Source organism: Crocuta crocuta, unplaced genomic scaffold (assembly GCF_008692635.1).
Source record: "Crocuta crocuta isolate KB4526 unplaced genomic scaffold, BGI_CrCroc_1.0 scaffold72, whole genome shotgun sequence".
In the NCBI taxonomy this organism is placed as follows: Eukaryota; Metazoa; Chordata; class Mammalia; order Carnivora; family Hyaenidae; genus Crocuta; species Crocuta crocuta.
The window spans coordinates 9624606-9650934 of NW_027529427.1; the positions used below are offsets into that span (position 1 = coordinate 9624606).

At 41.4% G+C, this 26329-nt stretch overlaps 1 protein-coding gene across 5 annotated transcripts in view; it reads right to left on the reverse strand.

Annotated features, from left to right (window-relative positions):
• Positions 1-26329, reverse strand: part of MICAL3 (microtubule associated monooxygenase, calponin and LIM domain containing 3) — a 267770-nt gene that overhangs the window by 103417 nt on the left and 138024 nt on the right. For all 5 annotated transcript variants that reach the window (XM_077759278.1, XM_077759277.1, XM_077759276.1 and 2 more), the window contains exons 3-13: positions 18816-19156; positions 16556-16763; positions 14331-14447; positions 13833-13934; positions 13085-13240; positions 11886-11986; positions 8709-8966; positions 8230-8345; positions 6888-7014; positions 5376-5472; positions 2002-2149 (exon numbers count right to left, since the gene is read on the reverse strand). In XM_077759278.1, coding sequence (XP_077615404.1) covers positions 2002-2149; positions 5376-5472; positions 6888-7014; positions 8230-8345; positions 8709-8966; positions 11886-11986; positions 13085-13240; positions 13833-13934; positions 14331-14447; positions 16556-16763; positions 18816-19079 — 1694 coding nt within the window. In that variant the 5' untranslated portion in view covers positions 19080-19156. The remainder of the gene's footprint in view (positions 1-2001; positions 2150-5375; positions 5473-6887; positions 7015-8229; positions 8346-8708; positions 8967-11885; positions 11987-13084; positions 13241-13832; positions 13935-14330; positions 14448-16555; positions 16764-18815; positions 19157-26329) is intronic.

Genomic DNA, 26329 nt, shown 5'->3' on the forward strand with positions numbered 1-26329 from the left:
TCAATGGAGTCATCACCATTTCTTAGTCTTTTAGCTAAAATGCAGGGTGCAATCTGAGAGCCAATCTGCTTTTCTCACCTTTTAGTCTCTTTTTTACTAAGAAAATGCAAATCATCCTCAAGGAGAATAAATAATTAAAAATCTACCAAGAAAGGAAAAAACAGCAGAAAAGTTGACAAACTACTCTCATGTTTCCAGCAACATAAATTCTTGCTAAAAGGGAAGCTCAAGAATAGGAACTATCTTTGCCATGTATTTTCCTATATGTTGTATATCATCTACATATATTAAACTAATGCTCAATAATGATAAAAATCCTACTTGGATCAGACTGCTTCTAAAGGCCTAGGATTATCACTTGCTGTGTCATTTGGACCAGACAAGCTGTTGGTGTACTAACTCAGCTCTGGTAAATCTTACTCAGTCTTCTTCTCGAAGGGAAATTCCAAAACTTTACTCAAAAAAGATTTTTCTACTGCTGAATTTCCTGAGTTTTCCCCAAGTATTTAGATTAACCAACACTTCCCACTGGGTTTCAAGCTTCTTGCCATTCAATTAAGTAAAGACTGACAGCATTCTTCTTTAAGAGGTGATTTCATATCAACTGGGCAGGCCTTACTTTGTGTTAACCTACTACTGACTTCCAAAGCAAGTTTTTCATTTTTCTAAATGCCTTCTCTCTATAGATTAAGCCTATTAAACCACTGAGGCCTCATCCTGAATGAAGTCATTGTAGTCTAAACAGTGCCAAATTACCTACTCACTGCTTTGTGTTCTGTTACAAGGAAATTCCCTAGACCTTCTGGAGGCAGCCTCTGGTTTGTTCTAACAGGAATGTGTGCCCTCCCTTTACCATCCCCCTCCACCTTACCTGCTAGGTTCCCTTCAGTTACTTTTGCCTCCATTTCCTTTCCTTCCGTGCCTTTCCTTTGGAAGAGAACTGATTCACCTGGACCTTCTAAAGCCTTCTGTATCATTCATCACAATCCTTCTCAAGCTAGTCTTTCTTCCTCTCCCGCCCTTTTTTGGAGGGGATGAAAAAGCCCTACTTTCACTTACCATTTACCAACCTCTGCATTAGCTAAGGGATAGGAACACTAGAGGTCACCTAAGTTTATATAAGCAAACCAGAAACCTCCATTCCTAAACCACACTACATAAGGCTGTTTTTACTAGCTCTGGCCTCATTAATTTATAACCTACTATAAACAGAAACTATGTTTCTTGGGTTTCCTTAAGCAAACATTAAAACAAAGCAAATGCACAAATTTGGGCCCTAATGATAAAAGGACAGGCAGCCAAAATAATTTAACATTCTCTGCTTCTGTTTTTGGATCTTCTTGTTTGGCTTCCATGGTAACGAATGCCTTTGAGGGAAATCTCAGTGCACCGGTCACTGCAATTGACTTAGGGTCATCCTACTGTACTGATTCTGCATTTAGGTGAGTAAAGGATGGCCAAAAGAGAAGATGTTACTGCTATAAGTGGGTAAGGTGGCCTGAAACTTGTGGGTTGGACAGAGTATGTTTGTAAAAGGTGCAATTCTTAACAAAGAGATAATACCAATGAACCATGATAAATTGGTTAAATATTCATTGTTTTTTTGTTTTGTTAGTAGTGACATATTTGCCTCCAGCCAGCCAAATGTTCTAGTGAGGTTCTCCTTACACCCAATAGCATTTGAGAGATAGCTGGCTGAAATGAAAAGTTCAACCGGGGGCCAATAAACAGAGTTTTCCTTTGTGTGATGTAAATAGGTCCAGGTGGGTGTTAAAACCAGTTTTTGACCTTCTGAGTGCTGTGATTTTAAAATCTCACCTGGATTCAGCTACATGTTTGACATACAGTTATTAAATATAACAAAATCAAAATTAATCACTGTCTTCTAGAGTATCTTGCTATGTAACTCATTCTAGGAAAAAGTAAACAATTTGGCTATTTATAGCAAAATTGAGATGCTTAGGAAATACAAAATAAAACACAAAGTTTGTCACAACTTACATCAGATCAGGGCGGTATCTATGGATGATTGCACACAGAGCCAGTCCACTTTTCCAGGACATAGTGAGATCTGTCACATTTACCCCTGCATAGCCATCTGTCTGCCTTTGGCACCAACCCAGTAGTTTGCTTGAACGAGCTACAGACTCTAAAACAATAAAAAAATATATCAGAAGTGTGGTCACCTGGTAGCACTGATACAGGATCCTCTGTGCAATACATATGCCCAATTTGAACAATTACTAAAGGTAGGGACAAAACAGCTGTTACTGGCTTTCAATAGTAAGAAGCTATGAAACTGGTATCCTGAAAGTGGAATTTTAGGTAGATAAGAAACTACCAATTTACCCAGACTCTGAGGTTAATGCCAGTCACAACAGGGGTTCTCTGGCCCTGCTCATGGAAAGCCCAGTGTCATTGTCGCATTCTTTGATACGGACTTAGACGGAACAGCGCCATCTACTGAGCTGTAACCCTCACTTGCAGAAGAAGTTCTAAGATTTCCCTGGAGAGTTGCTTGGCGGCTAGCTGAAGAAGCTCCTTCCCTTCAAAGTAATACTGACAGAGAGTAAAGCAGAAAAGATTCCATTTGCTCTAGCAACACATTAAACGAAGGCAAACAGAGCCCACTCTTACAACTTCCAGAGTACAGAGCAATTTGCCAAGTGAAGAAGTTCTGTAGGATTATATTGGCAAGGCCAAGGACCCCAGACCAGAACAATCCCTCAGGTCAGGCTCGGCACTCTATCATAAATGAGCACATCTTGAAAAGGTGAATACAAGAACACATATACTTGGATGTTTTCCAGCTCATTGCTGTGCCTTATATAAATCTGTAAACTGCATCTGAGAAGCTCTGATATGAAGCACTTAGAAGAAGCTGTGAACCCCTATTTGTATCCAAGAACATCTGCTCTCTTACTTTTACCAACTGGAAATACCTAACCTTCTACAAAGTCCTTTAGTGATTTGGGAACTTAAGGTAAAAACTGCGGTATCATAAAAATCCTATTTAAGTCTTTCAGTGAAAATGTATCCGAAAACTACACAGAGAACCACTCCTAGTGTTATTATTGTAAATCAGAAATTTATTTCATAAATTAATTTTTAAAAAATTTTTAATGTTTATTTTTGAGAGAGAGAGAGAGAGAGAGACAGAGCATGAATAAGGGAGGGGCAGAGAGAGAGGGAGACACAGAATCCCAAGCAGGTTCCAGGCTCTGAGCTGTCAGCACAGAGCCCGATGCAAGGCTTGAACCCACAAACTGTGATATCATGACCTGAGCCAAAGTCGGACGCTTAACCGATTGAGCCACCCAGGTGCCCCTCATAAATTAATTTTATTCTGATGTCTCCCAAGTCTGTATATCCATCAGTCCAACATGTATTAGTCAACTTCAATATTCTAGGCCCTAAAATGACAATGACATAGGTGTATTGTATGCTTAGATGAAAATGTTTCCAACTGCCTGCTGGTTGTGATGTCCACTTTGATATCCCAATACCATGTCAAACTTTTCTCATCCTCCCACTTCCCTCTCCAAACTGATGGCAGCACCATCTACAATGATCTCTTGACCCATAATGCAACCAAACTGCCAATGCCTATTGATTCATGCTCTCTAACGTAATTAATAATGACAATGACAAAGTGGCTGCCATTTATGACCATCTGGTATATGCCAGACATTGTAATAAATATTGTATACATGCCATAGAATCCTCATGACTACGGTGTGGAGTATTTGTTACGCCCATTTCACAGACAAGGAAACCAAAGTTCACAGATGCAAAACAACCCATTCTTGCACACACACTTTACAAATGGCAGAGCTCGGACTGGGACTCCATTGCACCTGGCCCCAAAGTCAGAGTTCTTCTAACTATGTTCCATGGACTTGTCCATCTTCAACATCAATTATCAGATTTAGGCCTTCACCACCATTAGCTTGACTACTAAAATGTCTTTCTTTCCTTCTTTCTTTTCTTTCTTTTCTTTCTTTCTTTCTTTCTTTCTTTCTTTCTTTCTTTCTTTCTTTCTTTCTTTCTTTCTTTCTTTCTTCTTTCCTTCCTTCCTTCCTTCCTTCCTTCCTTCCTTCCTTCCTTTCTTTTTCTGCATGAGAGGCGGAAAGGCAGAGAGAGAGGGAAACACAGAATCTGAAGCAGGCTCTAGGTTCTGAGCTGTCGGCACACAGCCCAATGCGGTGCTTGAACTCACGGACAATGAGATCATGACCTGAGCCAAAGTTGGGCTCTTAACCAACTGAGCCACCCAGGCAGCCCCCTGTATTTCTTTTTTTAAAGTTTATTTTTATTTTTGAGAGAGAGAGAGAGAAAATGCATGTGTATGAGCGAAGGAGGGGCAGAGAGAGAGGGAGAGAGAGAGAATCCCAAGCAGGCTCTGCAGTATCAGTGCAGAGCCCAACATGAGGTCCAAATCCATGAACTGTGTGTAAGATCATGACCTGAGCTGAAACCAAGAGTCAGACACTCAACAGACTGAGCACGCAGTCACCACTGCAATGTACTTCTAACTAGTCCCCCTGCCTCTGGCATTTCCCTTCTCCATCCCATCTTACATGCAGCTGACCAGGCATATTCATGTTGCTCTTCTTTTAAAAAAAATCCAGGGGCTCTGGACACACAAGACACACAAAATACATGGCCTTTATCTTGGCAACTGTATCCTGGCAATGTCATAGTACTCAGCTAAAATGGCACTGCTTCTTCATAAAGCCTTCCCCAGAAACCTTAGTTGGTGTGTGTGCACATTCACTCCTCTCTCTCTCAACAGCATTTGTATCTGGTTTCTCTTTATATCCCCCTAAAAGCTTAGACTGAGGGCTCTCGGCCTTGACATTACTGACATTTTTGGCTGGGCAATTCTTTGTTGTGGTGAGCTGACTCCTTGTGCCCTACAGGAGGTTGGGCAGCATCCTTGAATGACAACAGCACCCTCCCCTAGTCATGACAATCAAAAATGTCTTCAAACGCTACCAAATGCCCCTTGAGGGGCAAAATCACCTCTGGTTGAGAACTACTGCCTTATACAGTACTGTACACACCAACAGCTCAGTAATGACTTCTCTGAATAGGTTACTTACATTTCAAAGATCATTACCTTGGGACATCTGGGTGAGTCAGTCATTTAAGAGTCTGACTCTGGCTTAGGTCATGGTCTTGAGGTCCAGTCTGTGAGTTTGAGCCTTGCATTGGGCTCTGTGCTGACAGCTCAGAGTCTAGAGCCTGCTTCGGATTCTGTGTCTCCCTCTCTCTCTCTGCCCCTCCCCCACTAACGCTCAGTCTCTCTCTCTCTCTAAAAAATAGATAAACATTAAAAACAGTATTTTTAAAAGGACATCACCAGAACTCACCATTACGAGTTAACTTTGGGGTAGTTCGGGAATTCACTAGGTTCTCCATTTCCAGATGAATATCTTTTGTTTCTCCAGTATCATATAAATGGCGCACCTGGCAGAAAGTTAAAAAGTTGTAAAGAGGAAAAAATCAAACACCAAGTAACAAGTTCCCACCAGAGAGCAAAATGAAAGACAGATAGCAGGTTGGGCAAAGTTCAGATAAAAGTTACGAAAATGACCTTTAAATCCTTTCTGGAATGTGGTGGGATTTACATATAAACAAATACATATTAGTTGTAAAAAGTTGTGCTCTGGGGTGTTTGAGTGGCTCAGTTGGTTAAAGTTAAGCATTTGACTATTTCAGCTCAGGTCATGATCTCAAGGTTCATGGGTTCGAGCCCGACATCTGATTCTATGCTGACAGTGAGGAGCCTGCTCGGGATTCTTTCTCTCTGTCCGTTTCCCTCTTATGCTTGCTCTTGCTCTCTCTCTCAAAATGAACAAATAAACATTAAAAAAAGTTAGGGTACCTGGGGGGCTTAAGTGTCAGGCTGGTTGGTTAAGCGTCAGACTCTTGGTTTTAGCTCAAGTCATGATCTCAGGTTTGTGAATTTGAGCCCCGCATCGGGCTCTGTGCTAACAGTGTGGAGCCTACTTGAGATTCTCTCTCTCTGTCCCTTCCTCGATCATGGTCTCTCTCTCTCTCTCTCTCAAAAAAAAAAAAAAAATGTGCTAAAAATTAGCTCTTCAGCCATGGAGGGCCCTCTGACAGTCACTATCAGAGGGCACTGATGCTGCCCATTGACAACAGGTCTCATGGTCCCCTTCTACAGAAGTATATAGAAGGCTTGAAGCTATAAACTTCAGGTAGAAAGTGAATAAAAAATTATACAAGTACATAGGCAAATATGTTGAATGGACTTTCTAAAAATTGCTGGGCTCTTTGGGACTACTGTGCTTTGTAAAATGTCATTCCCAATGTGATTATAAGGCTTTAGATATTCTGAGAAATAACTCCGTAGCACAAAAAAATTGACCAACAGTATCTTTTACTTGCAGACAATGTCCTAACTTTTAAAGTTCTTTCAAGTGAATAATCTCATTTGCCCTCACAATGATCCTGTGAATAGCAGGGCGTTTTATCTCCATTTTACAGAGAGAATGACATGACATATCCAAGTCACAAGTGATTGGTGCCAATAATACAAGTGGAAGTCACATTTCCTGAGCCGTGAACACATGCTCTACCCCTACAACATGCAATTTGAACTAGGAGGCACGGGATAAAGTCCTGGGTTCATTATTTTTGTCACATGTGATGTTCCAGCAAGTCATCAACAACTCTCTCCCTTTGCTGCTCAATCTGTTGATGGAAAGGGATACCTACCTTCAGTCATTCCAGAGAGACATCCACGTGCATTATGAAAGAAGGGTGTGTATATGGTACTATGAGACACACTGCAGTGTTTCAGAGGTCTGATCAGTCCTGAAATGGACCCAGACGTAGATAACTGACTAGGAGCTTACCTGGCTTGGGCGGAGGAAGTTGACATTAATATTGGGATATCTGGTGACAGGGTCTATGCTGTATTGGCTGAAGTTCTTACTCACATTCTCAGGGGTGGTCTGAGGCAGCAACCTATAAATACTTTCCCTGCAATAACATACAGTATTTACTCAGAGCAGTGACAGCACCATATAGCCCTCCCTCTCCTTTGATAACATTCCTGTTTTTTTTACAGTGCCCTGAATAATCTGAAGGATAGGACAAATCCTCATCCTTAGCCATTTTTTCTCCAAACCTACATCAGCCCCTACTCCCATTCCCACCACGTCAGTGATTCCACATTGCACTGGACTGGTTAAGGGCTGGGAGCAAGAACAAATACACTGTGGGAGGCTGGGATACAAACCCTGATCCTAATTTAAAAGGCAACTAATTTATTGTTTAGTTTTGTTTTTTCAAGTAGGCCAATATTTAATTTTTAAGAACTTACTCCCAAACTTGCCCAAAGTACCTTAAGTAACAGACTTAGGGGCACCTGGCTGGTTCAGTCAGTTAAGCGTTTGACTTCAACTCAGGTCATGATCTGAGTTTGTGGGTTCAAGCCCTGCACTGGGCTCTGTGCTGGCAGCTCAGAGCCTGGAGCCTGCTTCCAATTCTGTGTCTCCCTTTCTCTCTGCCCCTTCCCTGCTCATGCTCTGTCTCTCTCTCAATAATAAATAAATGTAAAAAAAAAATTTTTTTTTTAAAGTAACAGACTTAAAATGCTATCAACCACCAACTGTACCCAGGAAATCTTATTTCTCTAGTTCTTCTGGTCAAGGCATTTGTTCTTTATTAGCAAATAAATCCTAGGATTCTTACCTCTTTTGTAATATCTGACATTTGGGAGTTTGAGAAATGTTTACAAGTGGTTTGGGGTTTTCTTTTGATTTTGGAGTCACTTTTTATTTCTTTTCTTATGTTAGTATGTCCCCTGCTACTGCACTGATTTCATTAGTTTAAGTCTTTCTACTTTGACAGAGATTTAATTACTATAAGTACTATTTTTATTTATTTGTTCATGTGACTGTCACAAAGGAATCAGATACTGTCCTTTAATGGAATTCAAAGATGCAGATACCATTTATCAGTTAACAAATTTAATCTGAAAAGGAATAAAAGAAGAGCACTTAGATTAAAAAATCTTTACATACCTATGATTTTATAAATAAATATCTTGCCTTTCCTTTCTTTAGTATGAAAGCATCTTCAATTAAGACAGGAAGAGAGAGAGAAGGAAGAAAACCTGTAGCCTGCCTGAGGGGCAAACCATGCGTCACTCCCAGTTTTCTCGCGGAGGAGACCCTAGCTGCTCTCCATTACCTCTCGGCCAGGACTTCCAAGGGGCTTGTTCCTAGAGACCAACTTCGTACCATCCAGGCAGAGTCCATAGCAGCTAGAAAGCCCCGGGCTATTCCTGTTCCCATTGGCCAAAAAGGCTATGAAGGAGAAAGAAAATGAAGGATTAAATAAATTATATTTTAAAAGAGGGAAACTAAACTGAGAAACAAAGAAAAAGTATGCTTTTGATAGTACTTTTGGGCAACTGCTAGGATATTGGGCTTTCCCACTTCATAAACTGGTAGAGGGGCAAATCACAACAGCGGCAGAATTTCCATCCATACTTAGCAAGTCCGGATTCTCTGCAGCCTATAATCCTTCCCTCCTTCCTGGTGTTGACCTATGCTGTACCACGTTGTAGACCCTCACTCTACAACCTGGGATACTCACATTTGCTCCTGATTATTATTGCTTCCTTACTACTGCCTCTATTATAAAGTGCTGCCATCCTTACTACTCACCTCTAGGAGGCTGTCTCCAACCAGAGCCACTAATAACTGGTGTCCATTCTGTTCCCGCACCAAGGCAGCATTCTCAGAGGCGTACATACAAGTGAAGTCAAACATGGCCACATCAGGCTGCCCATAGTGATTGATGGCAAAATCCAGAGATGGCAGCTGCTGCTGAGTGGAGAAGTCCGCCGCCTCCCTGGCATAGTTCAGTAGAGCCTCTTGGTCCACATTCTCCCGGGAAAGCAAGAGCTCTGTGTCGGCATAGTCCTGTCTCCAGAGAAAGAAAAGGCTTGAAAGAAAAGCCCAGCAAGAGCTACACTAAACATGTCAGACATAAGCTAGTTTCACAGCCTTTCCTTTCTTCTTAAAGTGACTTCATATCCCCAAATAAGTCTTCTACACAACTTAAAGGGAAAAATGGGAGGCTGTTTCTTTCTTTCTTTTTTTTCTTTAAGGAGGCTTCATGCCCAGTACAGGGCCCAACATGGGGCTTGAACTCATGACCCTGAGATCAACACCTGAGCTCAGATCAAGAGTTGGACTTTAACTGACTGAGCCATCCAGGCACCTCAGGGTGGGGAGGCTGTTTCTAAAAGAGCGCAGGCTTGAGGCACCTGGGTGGCTCAGTCGGCTAAGCGTCTGAATTCGACTTAGGTCATGATTACATAGTTCATAGTTCATGAATTTGAGCCCTGCATCAGGCTCTGTGCTGACAGCTCAGAGCCTGGAGCCTGCTTCAAATTCTGTGTCTCCCTTTCTCTTTGTGCCCCTCCCCTGCTCGTATTCTCTCTCTCTCTCTTTCTCTCTCACTATCATAAAAAATTTTTAAATTAAATAAAATAAAAGAGCACAGGCTCTGGCACCTAAAAACAGTCCTACTGTTTCCATTTACTTGGAGCAAGTCATAGTTCTTTGATTTTGCCCAATCCATTTCCTGGAGTTGTTTTGAATACCAAATAAAATAATTTATGTGATGGTACTTTCTAAACTGAAAAGATATTTTATAATTTATGTTATTATTGGCAATCATTATCTTCTGGGTAGCAAATAGCTTCTGGCAACTGGGACCATATGCAATATTCAGCATTGCATAATTTATCAAATGCAAAGGGAGCACCCAAAAGCTCTAGTGCCAAAAATATAATGTGGGAGCAACAGCAGTCCAGGGGGCTGGGAAGAAAGAAGTTGAAAATGGAACAGAGGTTTTCAAAATAATAGATAAGATTCCAAAAGGCTTCAGAGAAACCCACCGACAAAGAAAAACAATGAGGGGAGGAAAAAGGCTTTCCACATAAAGAATTGAAAAACTCTTCTTCTGTTCTGGGGATTCCTGGCTCAGCCAAATCTTTACTCTTCTAACGTGGGGCCCAAGGTTTGTTTCCCAATGTCCCTGATGGTGCTTTTAGCTAGCACTACAGGATGTTAAAAGTCAAAACACAAATACTCAAGTTGGTCCTTGAAACAGTGTTTGCTCAACATTAAGTAAATGACCATACTTAGTACTTAGCAGCACACATAGAAACATGGCCCCTGCCCTCTAAAAAAATAAATGACAAGCAAGATTATTCCTACATATAGCCATACCTTGGAGAATCTGCAGGTTCCGTTCCAGACCACTGCAATAAAGTGAATATTGCAATATAGCGAGTCAAATGAATTTTTTTGGCTTCCCCATACATAGAAGTTATGTTTACACTATGCTGTAGTCCATTAAGTGTAGAATAACATTTGTCTAAAAAAAACCAGCCTACCTTAACTAAAAAATGGCAACCATTATTAGAGGCTTTAGCAAGTTGTAATCACTGATCACAGATCATCATAACAAATATAATGAACATGTTTGAAATATTGTGAGAATTGCCAAAATATGACACAGAGACATGAAATGAGAAAATGCTGTTGGAAAAATGGCACCGATAGACCTGCTCTGTGCAGGGTTGCCACAAGTTTGTAAAAAAAAAAAAAAAAAAAAAAGCAGTAACTGTGAGGCACAATAAAACAAAGTATGCCTGTAATTTCAACTTAGTTTTGCCTAAGATCGTAGATTTATCTTAACTTAGTCCCAAGGCATACCGCCAGGTTCATTGGCTATTTCTTCCTGATAAAGCATCCAACCAAGTTTATCTAGCTTATGTTTTTGGCAGAATGGGCTGTACAAACTGCTTTGCCCTATTTCTGCTTATATACCTAAAGGAACACAAGGCAGAGAAACAGATATAAGGTCCATGAATGGAAAAGAGACTGTGCTGTAGGCACGTGCTTACTGGCAAGTCCCCAACACTGTTCTCAGATAAGGCAACAGTGTAATTCAGTGACTTGATTCATTATCATCCTGAAAAGACAAAAGGCACCCTGAAATTCAGCCATGAGTCTGTGGTAAGAACTGTACAGGCCTGAATCAGCACATCTGGTGCCTCTTCTATCCATTTCATCACATGGGGATAGTAATTCTGATTCAGACTGAAGAGCAAATAAGACTTAAGAAACTCTCCTTAAAGAGCCACTACTCTGTGGTTCTCTGATTTCATGTTCTGCTCATCATTTCAGGGAACGTCCTACAATTATCCACCTGGAAAAAAGGCTGAGCCAGACCTCTCATCATTGTTAGGTCATGAAGAGGTCAAAATATACCCTGATCCAGTCAGTGTTCCCTAGACTTCTACCTGTATCTGCAGGAAAACAGAACCATTCTCCGGCTTCCAGGTCAAACTCCCTTCCGCCTGCCACCCTCTCCCAAAAAGACAACCTATTAACCAACCAATAATCAGTCATACATAGAATTAACTCTAAGCACAAACCAAATCACCTAAAATTAAACTTAGTATCAGAGATAACTGATATCTGAGATTTGCTTTAGAACAATCCAATGGCAGGAGTGGGCAGTGGGCTGGGGTACTACTGAAATAATATTGGCCACATAATTGTTAGAGCTAGAAAATGGGCACATGGGGGATCATTATATGATTCTCTCTACTTTTATTTACATTTGAAAATTTCCATGACGAGAGGTTCTTTTTTTAAGTTAAACTAAAAAACATTAGAGGAATTCATGTTCCCAGGAGATGAAGTGGGTGCTCATCTTCATGCCCCTGAAGGAAAAACTCATCAGACAATAAAATTCTTTCCCTTAGTGGTCACATTAACTAGTATGAAATAAAAAGAGGTTTGAAAGAATACGTTACTCACATGCAATATCACCCCTTTGTCTAGCAAACTCTGCTTTTTAGCTGTCATAACAAAATAGTGTGTATCATCTTTGTAGTAGACAATATTCTCCAAGTCGATACCTGCAACCAGAAAACAAATGTGTTACATGAGGGCTTGCTGAAATGAAGGTACATGAGGGCAGCCAGAAAGGTATACATGGGTCCACAGAAAAAAGGGCTGTAAAACTCCAGCCAGAGAACATGAAAATAAAGAGATGTCTGAGCCCAGATTCTCACTTCCTGAATGTTCAGTTCATGAGAAGAAGGGGAGCTTTGTTTTATACCTACACTATTCTATAATTCACTTGATACCCTAAGGTATCCTAAAACCATGAATAGTAAGCAGAAATATAAGGAATTGAAGAAAAAGAAAGGCTAACTTCTAGTAAGAGGGTCTCGGTTGGTTCCCAGGCAAGTAGGACAATCTCTTTGGCCATTAATAGGACAACTAGATGCCTAGAAGCAGAGTGTGAACTACTGACTTTTTAATTCAATTAATCTAAAATGTAGATGTAATTAATGGAAAGAAATCATGTTCTAGAAAATGGAATTGGAATTTGCTGCACGTTTTTGTTGCAGCAAAAATATAATATCTAGGTTAATGTATTCAAAAGTTATCACACAACAACCTCATTCCTATCTAGCACATGTTTTACTTCATGCCCAAACTGGAACACAAGACTCTATACTTAGTGTCTAAAGTCAGGTTCTCAATGAACCAGAGAACTATCAACCAATAGTTTACTGCATTGAGCACCATCACTTAGAGCCATAACATAGGAGAAAGGCTTGGAGGAGAGTTGATAGAAGGCAGAATGAACCCTTAAAAAATAAATAAATAAATAATAAAATAAATAAATAAATAAAATAAATAAATAAATAAATAAAAACTAAACCCAGAGCAGCCCTGTCACTGTAAGGAAGATAAAAAACTCTAGAGTAGGAGACAGTGAGAAGGAAAGCATTATGCTANCTTAGGCTCTTTCCATGTTTTAGCTATTGTGGAGAGTGCTGCTATGACTAAGTCATGTTCTTAGTATAGATGTGAAGAAATAGCAGAGGGGCAAACGAGCAACAACAGCAACGACCACCCACCACTCTACCAAACCCTCCAAGAGAAGAATCATAAGCAGTTATTTAAATTTCTATCCTTACTGCTTTGGAGGCTTCTATACCAACCTGTGGCTTCCCTCAGTTCCTGGAAAAACTTCTGGTTGAATATAAAAGCCACACCACTGATCTCTTCCACTTTGGCTTCTGCTGTTGTATTTCGGTTAATAAAATTTGCTGTAATAGCAATTGCCAGTTTGCCACGAAATTCTTTTCGGCGAAATCCTAGAAGGAAAGACATTTTTCAGAGGTGGCCACAGCTAGCTAGGGAAGAAGGAAGATCACTTCAAACAGAAAGGGATGCTTATGAAGACATTAAGGAACATGAGGAACGGGAATCCATGGAAAAATTTTAGGGCAATTCTTCTCTATCTGAAAATAAGGTGTTTACCTGACAAAAAATAAGAATTCAGGAAAGAAGTCAAAGTCTCCCCCATACTAACAAGCAATTTGAAATCTAAATGACCAGAATACTACTTAGTGCAAAGAATTCCAAAGGGAAGGAAAGGGGAGGGGAGGGGAGAGGAGGGGAATGGAGGAACACAAAGTCACCAGCTTACTAAACTTATATTTAATCCTGTAGTGTCAACCATTTAAAGTACAGCTGGTCTCCTAGTGCCCTAACCAGAATGTCCTGTAAGAAATAACCAAGTACCAGTTGGCTAGTGGAAGCCTGGGCCATTCAGTTAGTATTATCAGCACACATATGATGATTCTTAGGAGTGTGGTTTCTGATGACACAAACTCTCACCCCAGGGTTGGGAGAGGGTCAACCTTCCCTCTGCTATGAACCAGGCAAAGGGGCATTGACCAATACCTTCCAAGGTGTTCCTACGGCCGTCCCCTCCGATGATCACTTCAAATTCATATTCTGATACAGGATGGGTTTTGGGGTGGACCAGTGCCCGCCAACCTATCCCTGTGGACCAAAGTCAAAATGAAGGTCATCACCACACCATATTCATACACATAAGAAACCTTTAGGTACCAAAGGCAGACTGCACAAAACCCCAAACAGAAAACACTAGGAGCGAAAGCATGGGTACAAACCACAGAAAAAAAAGAAGCCTTGAAGAAGGCTCACAAAGGAATGTTCCCCATCATATGATTTGTAATAACGAATACAAGTGTTTGCAACAAAGGCCTCCTCATTAAGCCAAAAGTTCCTCAAAAGATAAGTCTGTACACCTGGAGAAGCCTCTTTAACTAATTCTGAATACAACCCAGAGATTTTTGTAGTTTTCTCGCTTGATTTCACCTTTTCTCACCCACTCAATACCCTTTTATCCCTTCTTTATGGTCCAATCTAACTCACGTTCATTTTCTTGGTCCTCAGGAGGCTGTACAAGACCTTGGAATTCCACATTGACATGGATCTCAATGCCTAGGATCAAGGCTACTTTCAAAAGTATTAGCTGAAGCTGACGGATACCTGGGGGAACAAAAAGATCATACTAGTGAGGCCACACTGAAAAGAGCACTAGTCAGCGATTACTGCTCAGGCACTCATCTGCCCACCTACACAGTTTACTCAGATTCTCAAAGCCTCTGTAGCTGGAAGCATTTTCCAAGCCATGCTTTACAGCATCTTTCTTTCTTTTTTAAGGGCAAATATAATTCTGTGCAAGAGATGTTCTAGAAAGACATGCAAGGTCATTCCCACCTCTTGGGTTAGGTGTTCAAAACCACCAGGGGCGCCTGGGTGGCTTAGTCGGTTAAGCGACCGACTTTCGCTTAGGTCATGATCTCGCTGTTCGTGGGTTCAAGCCCCGCGTCAGGCTCTGTGCTGACTGCCAGCTCAGAGCCTGGAGCTTGTTTCAGTCTGTGACTCCCTCTCTCTCTGACCCTCCCCCGCTCATGCTGTCTCTCTCTCTCTGTCTCCTAGAAATAAATAAAAAACATTAAAAAAAAAAAAGTTGTATCAAAACCACCAAAAGCCCTGAGACAACAGAGATTGTGGACAATAGAGTCCTCTTTTCCATCTTTCCCTAATTCAGTCAGAGCTATAGTCATCTAACAGAATCTACAATCCCGACAGGACATAGTACTTATCACAGGTAGGCTCTCCAGTCTAATAAAAAGGGGCTGCACTACTTTTTGAGATTTCCACAGCATCTCCCTTTCATCCTATTACCTCACTGATCTTCGCTTACTCTTATAAAGTAAGAAGGGGAAACCTTAATCTCTTACCATTCATTCCCCCTCCCACTTCTGGTCTACAAGTACAGAAACTAAGGCTCAAAATAATTGAAAATATTGCTCTTACCACAATGAGATTTATTTATTTATTCCATGACCAATACATGACTACCAAGTGGTAAGATAAAAATCTATCCATAATGTAGAACTCTCTCAGCTCCAAGGCAAATCCTACATAAGGCAGACAAATCCACTGAATCAAATGACCCTTGGTCCTCTCTTAAGACCAAACTCACCTGCAGCGTCTGACTAAGCTGGTACATGCAAATCCTCATCTAAGCCATCTTGGTTATTTTCCCCTGCTTACTACCACCACCACCCTTCTGAGTCACACTCCTAAAGGCTCACTAAATCCCATTCTAGCACATATTTAATATTTGCAGACAACCAGATTCCAAGATGCTTTACATATTATAGCCCAACAGATGGGCAGAGCACTTCCTCTGCCAGTGGAATGTGTCAGCTGTTGGCCAATGTTTGAAAAGTTGGCACAACTGCTTCAAACAGCAAAAGTTAAGCAGTTTGATGTTTTTTGCAGGACACATCTGGAGGAGCTCAGAACAAAACTTCCTTGATAAGGCTTTCCTGGAATCATTAACGGTGATCAATAAATAAGACCTGAACTTCATAATGTAGACGTCATCTATTCTGAATCACTTTTCAGATAGGCTGCTTAACAGTCATGACAATATAATCAAATCAATGTCTGCATTAACTTGTATTTTCTCTATAGGGAAAAGCATGGGCCCAAGCTGAGCTTGGACATGACAAAAATACAGCAGGAGCTATCCTGGCTGTAGACCTTATAAGAATCACCTAACCAAATGAATTTCATTACTGACTTGCCATTCATGACAAAACTAGGAGGCTGCTTCTATAACTGTGGTTTTTCCAGGAATGCACCCCCATAGGATTTTGCTCTTACAAAAGTAGAGTATCTATCATATCACATTAGACAGAGCCTCATGCTTTGTGCTTCTTCCACTGGACTAAGAATCACTGAAGGGTCAAGGCTCAAATTGGTAGTATTTCCTAGCCTGGCCCTGATGCTGATCCCATCCAGTGCAAGTGCTCAGTAAGAGTTCAAGACCTAACTTTAGAAATCCTTAAGCTAACCTCATTTCATAGAAGATAACACTTGCAAGTTAAGAGTCCTAGGTTACAGACCACTGCAACACAGGTATTTTGACTCCAAGCAGAGTGTATTTTCTATACATTAGGTACTAGTGATATCAGAACGAACAGGCCTGGTTGAGTATGAATTCCTCAATCTGCCTCTTTTTACTGAACAAGTGGGTAGGGGTATGGGTGAGATCCTATAGGAGAACTGGTTTTACTTACTGATATGGTCAATAGCTCCAGCACAGAACTTGCCATAGAACTTCTTGGCACCCAGACCTCGTAGATCATGTATGGTGAATGGCCAGAGATGCAAGACATTGTTGCGGGAGAAGGCATCTCGTTTCTCAATAACAACCACTTTAGCGCCCAATAAGGATAAGTCGATGGCTGTACGGAGACCACAGGGGCCAGCTCCAATGATGAGACACTGAAAAACACAGCTGCTTTCAGGGCAAAGGGAGCACCTCTTAGGAAAGTTCACATTTCTATTAGAGTTTCATGATCATGTAACCATCATTCCCCAAAGCCGCCAAACAGGGCTATTCTCCCAAGAAATCTTTGGACCCACCTGGGTCATAGGAGACCACCTGCAATGGCTTGAGAGAAAAGCTGGTGATTGCTATGGATACAGGAGACTCTTAACTGTCAGTGCTGGACATAAACCCAGCACATGTTCACCTTGTAGATCTGCAATATATTGAAGTAGGTCTTCATTTCAACAAACGATATGAAAATCAGATGTCACCTTAATTGACAGGAGAGGACCTTTTGAGAGGTTTCTAAGTCAAGCAGATTTCTATCCAAGGAGACAGAGATTATTTAAATACATAGTTCAGGCAATCTTAAGAGTCCTGGAATGAGTCTACTATTCAAGAATTTCTAGAAGGCAACTTTCAAGAGCCAAAGTTTTATGTCCTAAAAAGAGTTCTAAAATCACCATCTTTAGACCAAAAGTCCAGGGAATGATCTTAAAAAACCCTTATTGCAGAAAGTACTCAGGGTGAGAATGGACACTTAACTAACGTGTACTCTATTCACAGAAGGAAAAAAGTCATAAAATGTTTCTAGGTTTGAATTCCTTTTATTCATACTAAAACTCCAGAACTCACAAAGCCATGCCTCTGAATTTCCTAAATTTTGCTGATGAGTATCTACCCAAATGCAAATACACTGGAAGGGGGTTTCCAGGTATCTACACAAGGCAAAGTAAAGCTCATGAAAGGACACTAATGATCTAGTCACGATATCATCTGCAACTTGTTTCTCTGCTAGCCTTCTCCAAATTTCTCATAGAAGGTGTTTTCACATAAGGAGGAGCGCAGGAAATATATTATTCCTTTTCCACTTCCTTGTACCTACCCCTACACAGGTACCTGAGTATCTACCCTGTTTCATGAAAACTCTACTTCTCTAGATTGTGAAGAAACCAAAAGAAATATTATGGCTTACAAGGCCCCTGCTTATCAAAACAAATCTTTGGGGGCATCTGGGTGGCTCAGTCAGTTAAGTGTCTGACTTTTGATTTTGGCTCAGGTCAGGATTTCATGGTTTGTGAGTCTGAGCCCCACCTCAGGCTCTGTGCTTGACAGCGTGGAGCTTGCTTGGGATTCTGTCTCCCTCTCTCTCTGTTCCCCCCACCCCAAACTCACACTTTGTCTATCTCTGTCTCAAAAATAAATAAATAAAAAATTTTTTAAAATCTTTGAAATACAGATGCAAAGAGGTCTGAAGCTTGTGGCAAATCCCCAAGTTAGCAAATACTATCTATACCTTATCGGTCATTGTGATGACTTTATTAACATGACATGCCAGGCATCACGAAGCATGTGCAGATAGGATGCTAACAGGGCATGGCTATTTCTTTGCTAAGTGACTTGTATCCTCCTAATAATGAGAGATTCAAAATAGAACCTCAGGGGGAAAAAAAAGTTCCTATACCACTTGACTTCAGGGTTGTTCTTAAATAGCTGAAACCCTGAATGTTCAGTATGTGAATACATGAAATAAGAATAGGGTCTGGGGTGCCCAGGTGGCTCAGTTGGTTAAGCGCTAAGCATCCAACTCTTGATTTCGGCTTAGGTCATAATCTCATAGTTCATGGGATCAAGCCATATGTCAGGCTCTGTGCTGAGTGTGGAGCCTGCATGGGAGTCTCTATCTCTCTGTCCCTCCCCTACTTGTGCACGCACACACACATATGTGCTCTCTCAAAATAAATAAACAAACATTAAAAAAAAAAAAAAAGAATAGGGCCTGGGAAATGGTACAGTCAACTTAACACAGGTAATGGACCCACAAAGTTTCAACAAGGCAGAGGTTGGACTTTCTCTACTAGGTCTTGGCTAGACTCTGCCTAGTTCTCACCCAGTCTACCTCTACCCAATCCTTTTCTTTGGCCTACTTCTACTCAAAATCTATTCTTTTCTGGTTAAATCCTTAGGTCAGTGACCCCAAGGCTTGGGAGAAGCCAAACCCTTACCTTGGTGTTAGTGCATGCTTTTCCCTTTTTGTAGTCTTTGTGGCTGCCCCGCTTGTCCAACTTTGCCCATAGGGCTTTGGCTTTCCAGTAGTTAAGCTTGGACTTGAGCTTGTGATAAAAGGAGCGGTAGTCCTTAGGCTTCAGCTCTAGGTGGTCACATAGCTCTTGGAAGGCCTTGAGGGTTCCTTTGCAGGTGGTGGCCTGCACAAACCGGTCAAAGAGGACGTGAGCACGATTCATTGTCTCATTCTTACTGTCCTCCATGCTTCCCCACTCTCAGCACCCCCCAACAAAGGGGGCAATGGGATGGCTGGTGATCCACCTGATTTCGTCACATTAATCTAACGAAAATAAAGAAAAAGAAATGGTTAGCAAATCCAAATTTCTACCTACAAACATTTCCTTTTCTTTTCTTTTTTAATGTTTATTTATTTTTGAGAGAGAGACAGAGTGCAAGCAGGGCAGAGAGAAAGAGGGAAACACAGAATCCAAAGTAGGCTCTAGGCTCTGAGCTGTCAGCACAGAGCCCGATGCGGGGCTCTAACTCACAAACCATGAGATCATGACCTGAGCTGAAGTTGGACACTTAACCAATTAACCAATTGAGCCACACAGGTGCCCCATACCTACAAACATTTTCTAGGAGAGATAACTCCTTTTCAAAATGGAGTTCCTAAGTGTCATAGTCATTCATTCAACAAATATATATCCTACACTTTCTATATGCCAGGCACTATCTCAGACACTAGAGATGGAAAGATGAGTAAGACAGTGTTTGCTTCCAAGGATCTTACAGTTCAATGGGTGAGACAGATTCATAAACAGAATGTTAAATGTACTGGGGTGCCTGGGTGGCTCATTTCTTTGAGCGTCCAAGTCTTTGGCTCAGGTCAGGATCTAACAGTTCATGGGACTGAGCCCTGCATTGGGCTCTGCACCAACAGTGTGGAGCCTGCTTGAGATTCTCTCTCCCTGCCTTTCCTTCGCTCATGTGAGCACACATGGGTGCATGCTCAGTCTCTCTCAAAAATAAATAAACTTTAAAAAAATGTTAAATGCACTATGCTAAGTGACATTAGACAGAGAGAGACATAAGGGATTTGGGAATGTAGGGGATGAGAACCTAACTGTAGTGGGTCCTTGTTGAAGATGAACCTCTGAAAGGTGACAGCTGAGTCTTTCAGGATAAATCAGTGTAGCCAGGTGGGAAAAAAGTGTAGAACGTGGGAAAGGAAATAAAATAGGAAGGCTTATAAGTGAGTGACTCTTACCAATGAAAGACTCCAGAATGATTTCCAGGTTTCCAACTCAGGTCAATGGTTAGTAAATGGTGAACCAGGCCAATGGATTAAAAATAGAACTCATTTGTGAGAGTAGACTAGTGAGATCCCTTTTGGCCTGTTACACGTGAGATGCCTGAACAAAGGTGCTCATTAGGCAGTCAGGTATGTATTTGCAGCTCAGGAGCAGAGCTGGGGACAAAAGCCTAGACTGGGGAGTCATTAGCATACAGGTGGTAGCTGAACCTACAAAAGTGGTAGCATCACATGATGGGAAGAGAGAGCCAAGAGCTCTGGATGAGATCTGGGACTCATCAACTTGTAAGGAATTGGCAGAGAAAGAAGAGCTCTCTAAAAAGATTAGGAGGCACAGTGGAGAGAGGTCTGAAGAGAACCAAAGGGCAGTGTCCTAGCAGTCTAAGAAGCACAAAGTTCAGAAGTGTTAAAAGTAAGTAGGGATTCAAAGGACTGAAAAAGTCCTGCCACTACATATGATATATGGCAGGGTGGGAAGACTTTATAGCCATTCCATTTTGCCCACAAAAAAAAATTGACAACAATGGTAATGTCTAACCTTCCACTTACCAAAAACATCTAAACATCTACCATCCTATGTTTGCTGGCTAGAAGCTTTAAGATGGGAGATGGTACTTTTACATGCTCCTTTAATGCACTCACTTCCTTGGGTCTGTTTCATCATTTTTGTAGCATGTTTATTTATCATTGCTACTTAGACATATAAATGTGAGGTAGGAGGCAAAAGGCCAAAGACCAAAACTAAGCCACAGGAAGAACAGAGAAGCAGACCAACATGAGATGAGCACCAACACGACGCTGAGCCCCCTATACCAGATATTGGTTGCATGACCCTGGGCAAGTCACTTTGCCTCACCAATTCTCGATTTTCCCTTGTGTAAGATGAGGAAGTTATACTGGATATTCTCTAAACTCTTCTTCCAATTCTCAAGTTTTCTGTGTTTAGTATTGAGGAAATCCCCATGGTCACAGTACTCACCTCTGGTGTTCTAGTCCGAATGCTCCATCACAGGCATATCACCAACTTGCTACTAGTGTGACAAACAGAACTGCACCAAAACTTTGGTTTAAACAGGACTTAGTCTATACTACCCCCAAACAATCTACACATTCAATGCAATCCCTATCATCATAACACCAGTATTCTTCACAGAGCTAGAACAAACAATTCTAAAATTTTTATGGAACCAGAAGAGACCCCGAATAGCCAGGGTAATACTGAAAAAGAAAACCAAAGTTGGAGGCATCACAATTCCAGACTTCAAGCTGTATTACAAAGCTGTAATCATCAAGGCAGTAGGATACTGGCACAAAAACAGACACATACAGAATAGCGAACCCAGAAATGGACGCACACATTTATGGCGGACTCATCTTTGACAAAGCAGGAAAGACTATCCAATGGAAAAGAGACAGTCTCTTCAGCAAGTAGTACTGGCAAAACTGGACAGTGACATGCAGAAGAATGAACCTGGACCACTTTCTTACACCATACACAAAAATAAACCAAACTGGATGAAAGACCTACATATAAGACAGAAGCCATCTCCTCAAGGAGAAAACAGGCAACAAACTCTTTGACCTTAGCTGCAGCAAAATCTTACTAGACATGTCTTTGGAGGCAAGGGAAATAAAAGCAAAAATGAACTATCGGCATTTCATCAAGATAAAAAGCTTCTGCATAGTGAAGGAAACAATCAACAAAACTAAAAGGCAACCGACAGAATGGGAGAAGATATTTGCAAATGACATACTGGATAAAGGGTTAATATCCCAAATCTCTAAAGAACTTATCAAACTCAACACCCAAAAAACATATAATCCAGTGAAGAAATGGGCAAAAGACAAGAACAGACACTTCCAAAGAAGATATCCAGATGGCTAACAGGACACAGGAAAAGATGCTCAATATTACTCATCATCAGGGAAATACAAATCAAAACCACACTGAGATACCACCTCACGCCAGTCAGAGTGGCTAAAGTGAACAACTCAGGCAACAACAGACATTGGCGAGGATGTAGAGAAAGGGAAACACTTTTGCACTGCTGGTGGGAATGCAAACTGGTGTGGCTACTCTGGAAAACAGTATGGAGGTTCCTCAAAAAAATTAAAAATAGAGCTACTCTATGACCAGGTAGTTGCACCAATAGGTATTCATCCAAAGGGTATAAAAATGCTGATTTGAAGGGGCACACGCACCCCAATGTTTATGGCAGCACTATCAACAACAGCTAAATTACGGAAAGAGCCCAAATGTCCATTGACTGATGAATGGATAAAGATGATGTGGTATACACGTGTGCGTGCACACACATGCTCTCTCTCTCTCTCTCACACACACACACACACACACACACACACACACTATTACTTAGCAATCAAAAACAATGAAATTTTGTCATTTGCAATAACGTGGATGGAACTAGAATGTATTATGCTAAGCAAAATAAGTCAGAGAAAGATAAATATATAATTTCACTCATGTGGAATTTAAGAAACAAAACAGATTAACATAGGGGAAGGGAAGGAAAAATAAGATAAAAACAGAGGGAGGCAAACCGTAAGAAACTCTTAAATACAGAAAACAAACAGGGTTGCTGGCAGGGTATTGGGTGGGGGGATGGGCTAAATGGGTGATGGGCCTTAAGGAGGACACTCATTGGGATGAATACTGGGTAAGTGATGAATCACTAAATTCTACTCTTGAAACTTGGATTCAAATAAAATTTAAAAAATAATTACAATAAAATAAAAAATAAAGAGGATTTATTCTTGGAGATGGAGGAAGACAGAGCAAGGGAGATGTTGATCCACTGTGGTCAGGAGGGGTATAGAAGCAAGAAGTGACTCATCATTTAGTGAACCAACCCAAGAACACACTAGGAGCCACCAAACTGTATTACTGATGAAAATTCTCAGAAGGCGGCACTAAGTTCCAGACTGACATGAAAGGGACCAATGTTCTATCCTAAAGCTCTTATACTGAGTAAGCCCCTGAGCAACAGAATTCTCTCTACCATGATATCATAAGGCTAAACCAAATCAACTAGAGATGTGTCTTAAGTTTCATAGGAGATAGTAATAACTACATGCAAAGAACTGACATTTTTCCTTTATGTCAATAGACACAACACTCTTCATATAGTATGGAGGCCGAGTTGAAGATGGTAATTTTTTACCTGGAACACAATGACTTGGCTTCTCATCTCAGATATATATGTACTCAACAATCTCTCCTGGTTCTCGATATAAATGCTACACTGCTAAAAAACATAACTTGTCTCAATAACCACAGGGCAAAGAGTTCATCAAGAAATGGAATTAAATGGAACTAGCCTCTAGTCACCCCTAAATAAAAATTTATTCTAGGTAACAGTAAACAGCAAGAGAAATATTTTTAAGTTCCTAAACAGGGCCTGTTCTTTTTCTTATATGCCCAGGTTTATCTTGAAAATGGTACAGGGGCACCTGGCTGGCTCAGTTATAGGACTCTTGATTTCGGCCCAGGTCATCATCTCCCAGGGTTGTTGGATTAAGCCCCACGTCAGGCTTGGCACTGGGCTCCAGCCTGCCTAGGGTATTCTCTCCCTCTCCCCCGCTTGTGATCACTCTCTCTTTCTACAAAGATAGAGAGACAGAGAGAGACAGAGACAGAGAGAAATGGGACATAGTCAAAAGATGGCTTGTAGGGGCAGAAAAAAACAGATGTGTTTATCCAAAGGCAGAAGAAAGGGTGACAGGTAACAACCAATGACTAGAAACCAAGTTCCCAGAGTGACTGTCTCTTGCTTTCCTTGTGTGGATTTTTGTGGCTTTATTTGCTTTTTTGGCAAACAGCCAGCATTTTTGCAATTCTGACCCTGATGCCAGACCTTCTTTGACTCCACCAGAATTACAATATTTGGAAAGATCTGATTATACACCTGGTTGATCTCTCTGCCTCTTATCAAAGAAGAAAATTATTTCTTTTAGTTCCTAAACGGCAGCCACCTTCCATTCCTTGCCAGGATTTGGAGCACCCCATACCAGATGTTCTTGCTGAACCCAACCCATTACAAATCCTGTAACATTATTTCTAGAAGCCTTTGCCCTGTCATAATGCCTGCCTTGTGCTCACACTTCCCTTAAAGTGTCTTTGGTATTTATTTTCAAAGAAAAATTCTGATTTGTACACTAACACCCCTTGATTGGCTGTAGCCCCACTCTGTTTGAAATCCTTCAGCAGACCCACCAATCACCACAGAGAATTTCCAAATCAAACCCTGCCACAGATGAACACCTTCATTAGTAACTGGCCCCCAATCCTTCTGTTGACTTTCAAATGAAAAGGCTTCAGCCACAGCTCCCAGACAGCTGCAGAGAGTCGGCTTCCAAGCAGTAGTCAAGTATTAAATGCCCAGTCTAAGGGATTTCGACCCGCAGGTCACTAATGACAACAGATAGATAGAGGTAAGTTGGTTCCCGGAACAATGCGACAGGCACCCACGGTAAGAGTACACAAGATTAATTCCCCTGGGCTGCCTCACTTTTCCTACTTTGCAAGCCAAATGACCACAGCAGGAAGACACTCTCAAGTACTACAGTATTATTCTGTAACTCTGCTAGACTGTGTCACTTAGCAGGGGGAGTCTGGCATTCGGATTCACTCAGAGCAGCTGGGGAGAGCAGCAGAAGGGCCATTCCTGTTATTGCCGCCGCTTCCCTCATTCCCAAAGGTCTAACTCATGCCGCTCCTCCAGGCCTCTCCTGGACCAACCCTGTGTGCCATACATCCTACTATCCTGGGAAAATCAATATTCATAATTACAGGAACCCAGAGACCAGGAAACCTGGCCGGAAGGTGCCAGAAACTCTGGGGACTGAAAAGCCAAGGTGTGGAAGGAAGGGAAAAGGGAAGTGAGCCTGAAGAGGGAAGAGGAAGAGGAGATGATGCCAGGTTTCCAGGGCATTGGTGCAATTTCTGCCAGTGCACAATATCCTGCATGTTTTGTCCCACGGCAGCTGACTGCTGACTCAGAAGTCTTGCACATTCCTTGGCTGTGGAGGAAAATGCTGGAGAGACAGCCTATGAAGTACATGCAGGAACAGAGTTTATGTTTCTATTTACAACAAGAGTAAAGGGTTGTCACTGACTCATAGCTGCTTATGAGAACACTCAATCTCTACCTCTTAGAATTGGTTTATGCTTATTTGTAGGAGAAGAGAAACTATCCTTAAAAATAGAAAAAGGAGGAGCACCTGGGTGGCTCAGTTGATTAAGCATGTGACTTTGACTCAGGTCATGATCTCACAGTTTGGGAGTTTGAGCCCCACATCGGGCTCTGTGCTGACAGTGCAGAGTGCACTTTGGATCCTCTGCCACCACCCCCCAACCCCCCGCTCCTACCCCACTCACTCACTCACTCTCTCTCTCTCTCTCTCAAAAGTAAATAAACATTAAAAAAAGAAAAAAGAAAAATGAAAGAGAAACAAAACAAAAAAATAAAGAACTATACTTCAAGGGGCACCTGGTTGGCTCAGTCAGTAGAGCATGTGTCTCTTGATTTCAGGGTTGCAAATTCAAGTCCCATGTTGGGCATACAGACTACTTAAAAAATAATTAAAAAAAAAAAAGAATTATACTTCAAGAGTATGAAACCAGAGTCCACCTAGCCACTGCACCATCAATATACCAGCAGATATGCAAATCTCTCAATCTTATTAAGGACTCAGTGAAATGTTCCTTTCCCTAGTCCATTCAGAGGTGTAACTTGTCTAAATAGATCTTAGAAGCAAATCTATAAATAGGAAGGCATGTTTTGGAATGTAATTAGGAGGAAACTTAGATGAAAAATGCACTTCAGATTATAGAGATTCCTTTGTGTTTTGCCTCAGAAACAAAGACCAAAGTCGCCAAATGCCTTGAGTTCTGGATCCGTTTTTCTGCAACACAAGCCCCTAGGGTCACTATCATTTGTGGATGGGTACACTGAGGTCCTCATCTCAGAAGGCGATGAGCTGACTGAATCAGGCAGTCTGGGCACGAGACTCCTTGTTGCCTCCTACTGCCTCCCGGCCTGCAATGGCTTATCTCTCATAGCCTTAGGTTCTCTGGGTACCTAGGAAGCAAGCTCAAAATACAATAAGGAAGCAGTCCTTCTTCTGTAGTCTTGTTACTTCAGTATTCCATCCTCAGCTCTTTTCTGACTTCCCATC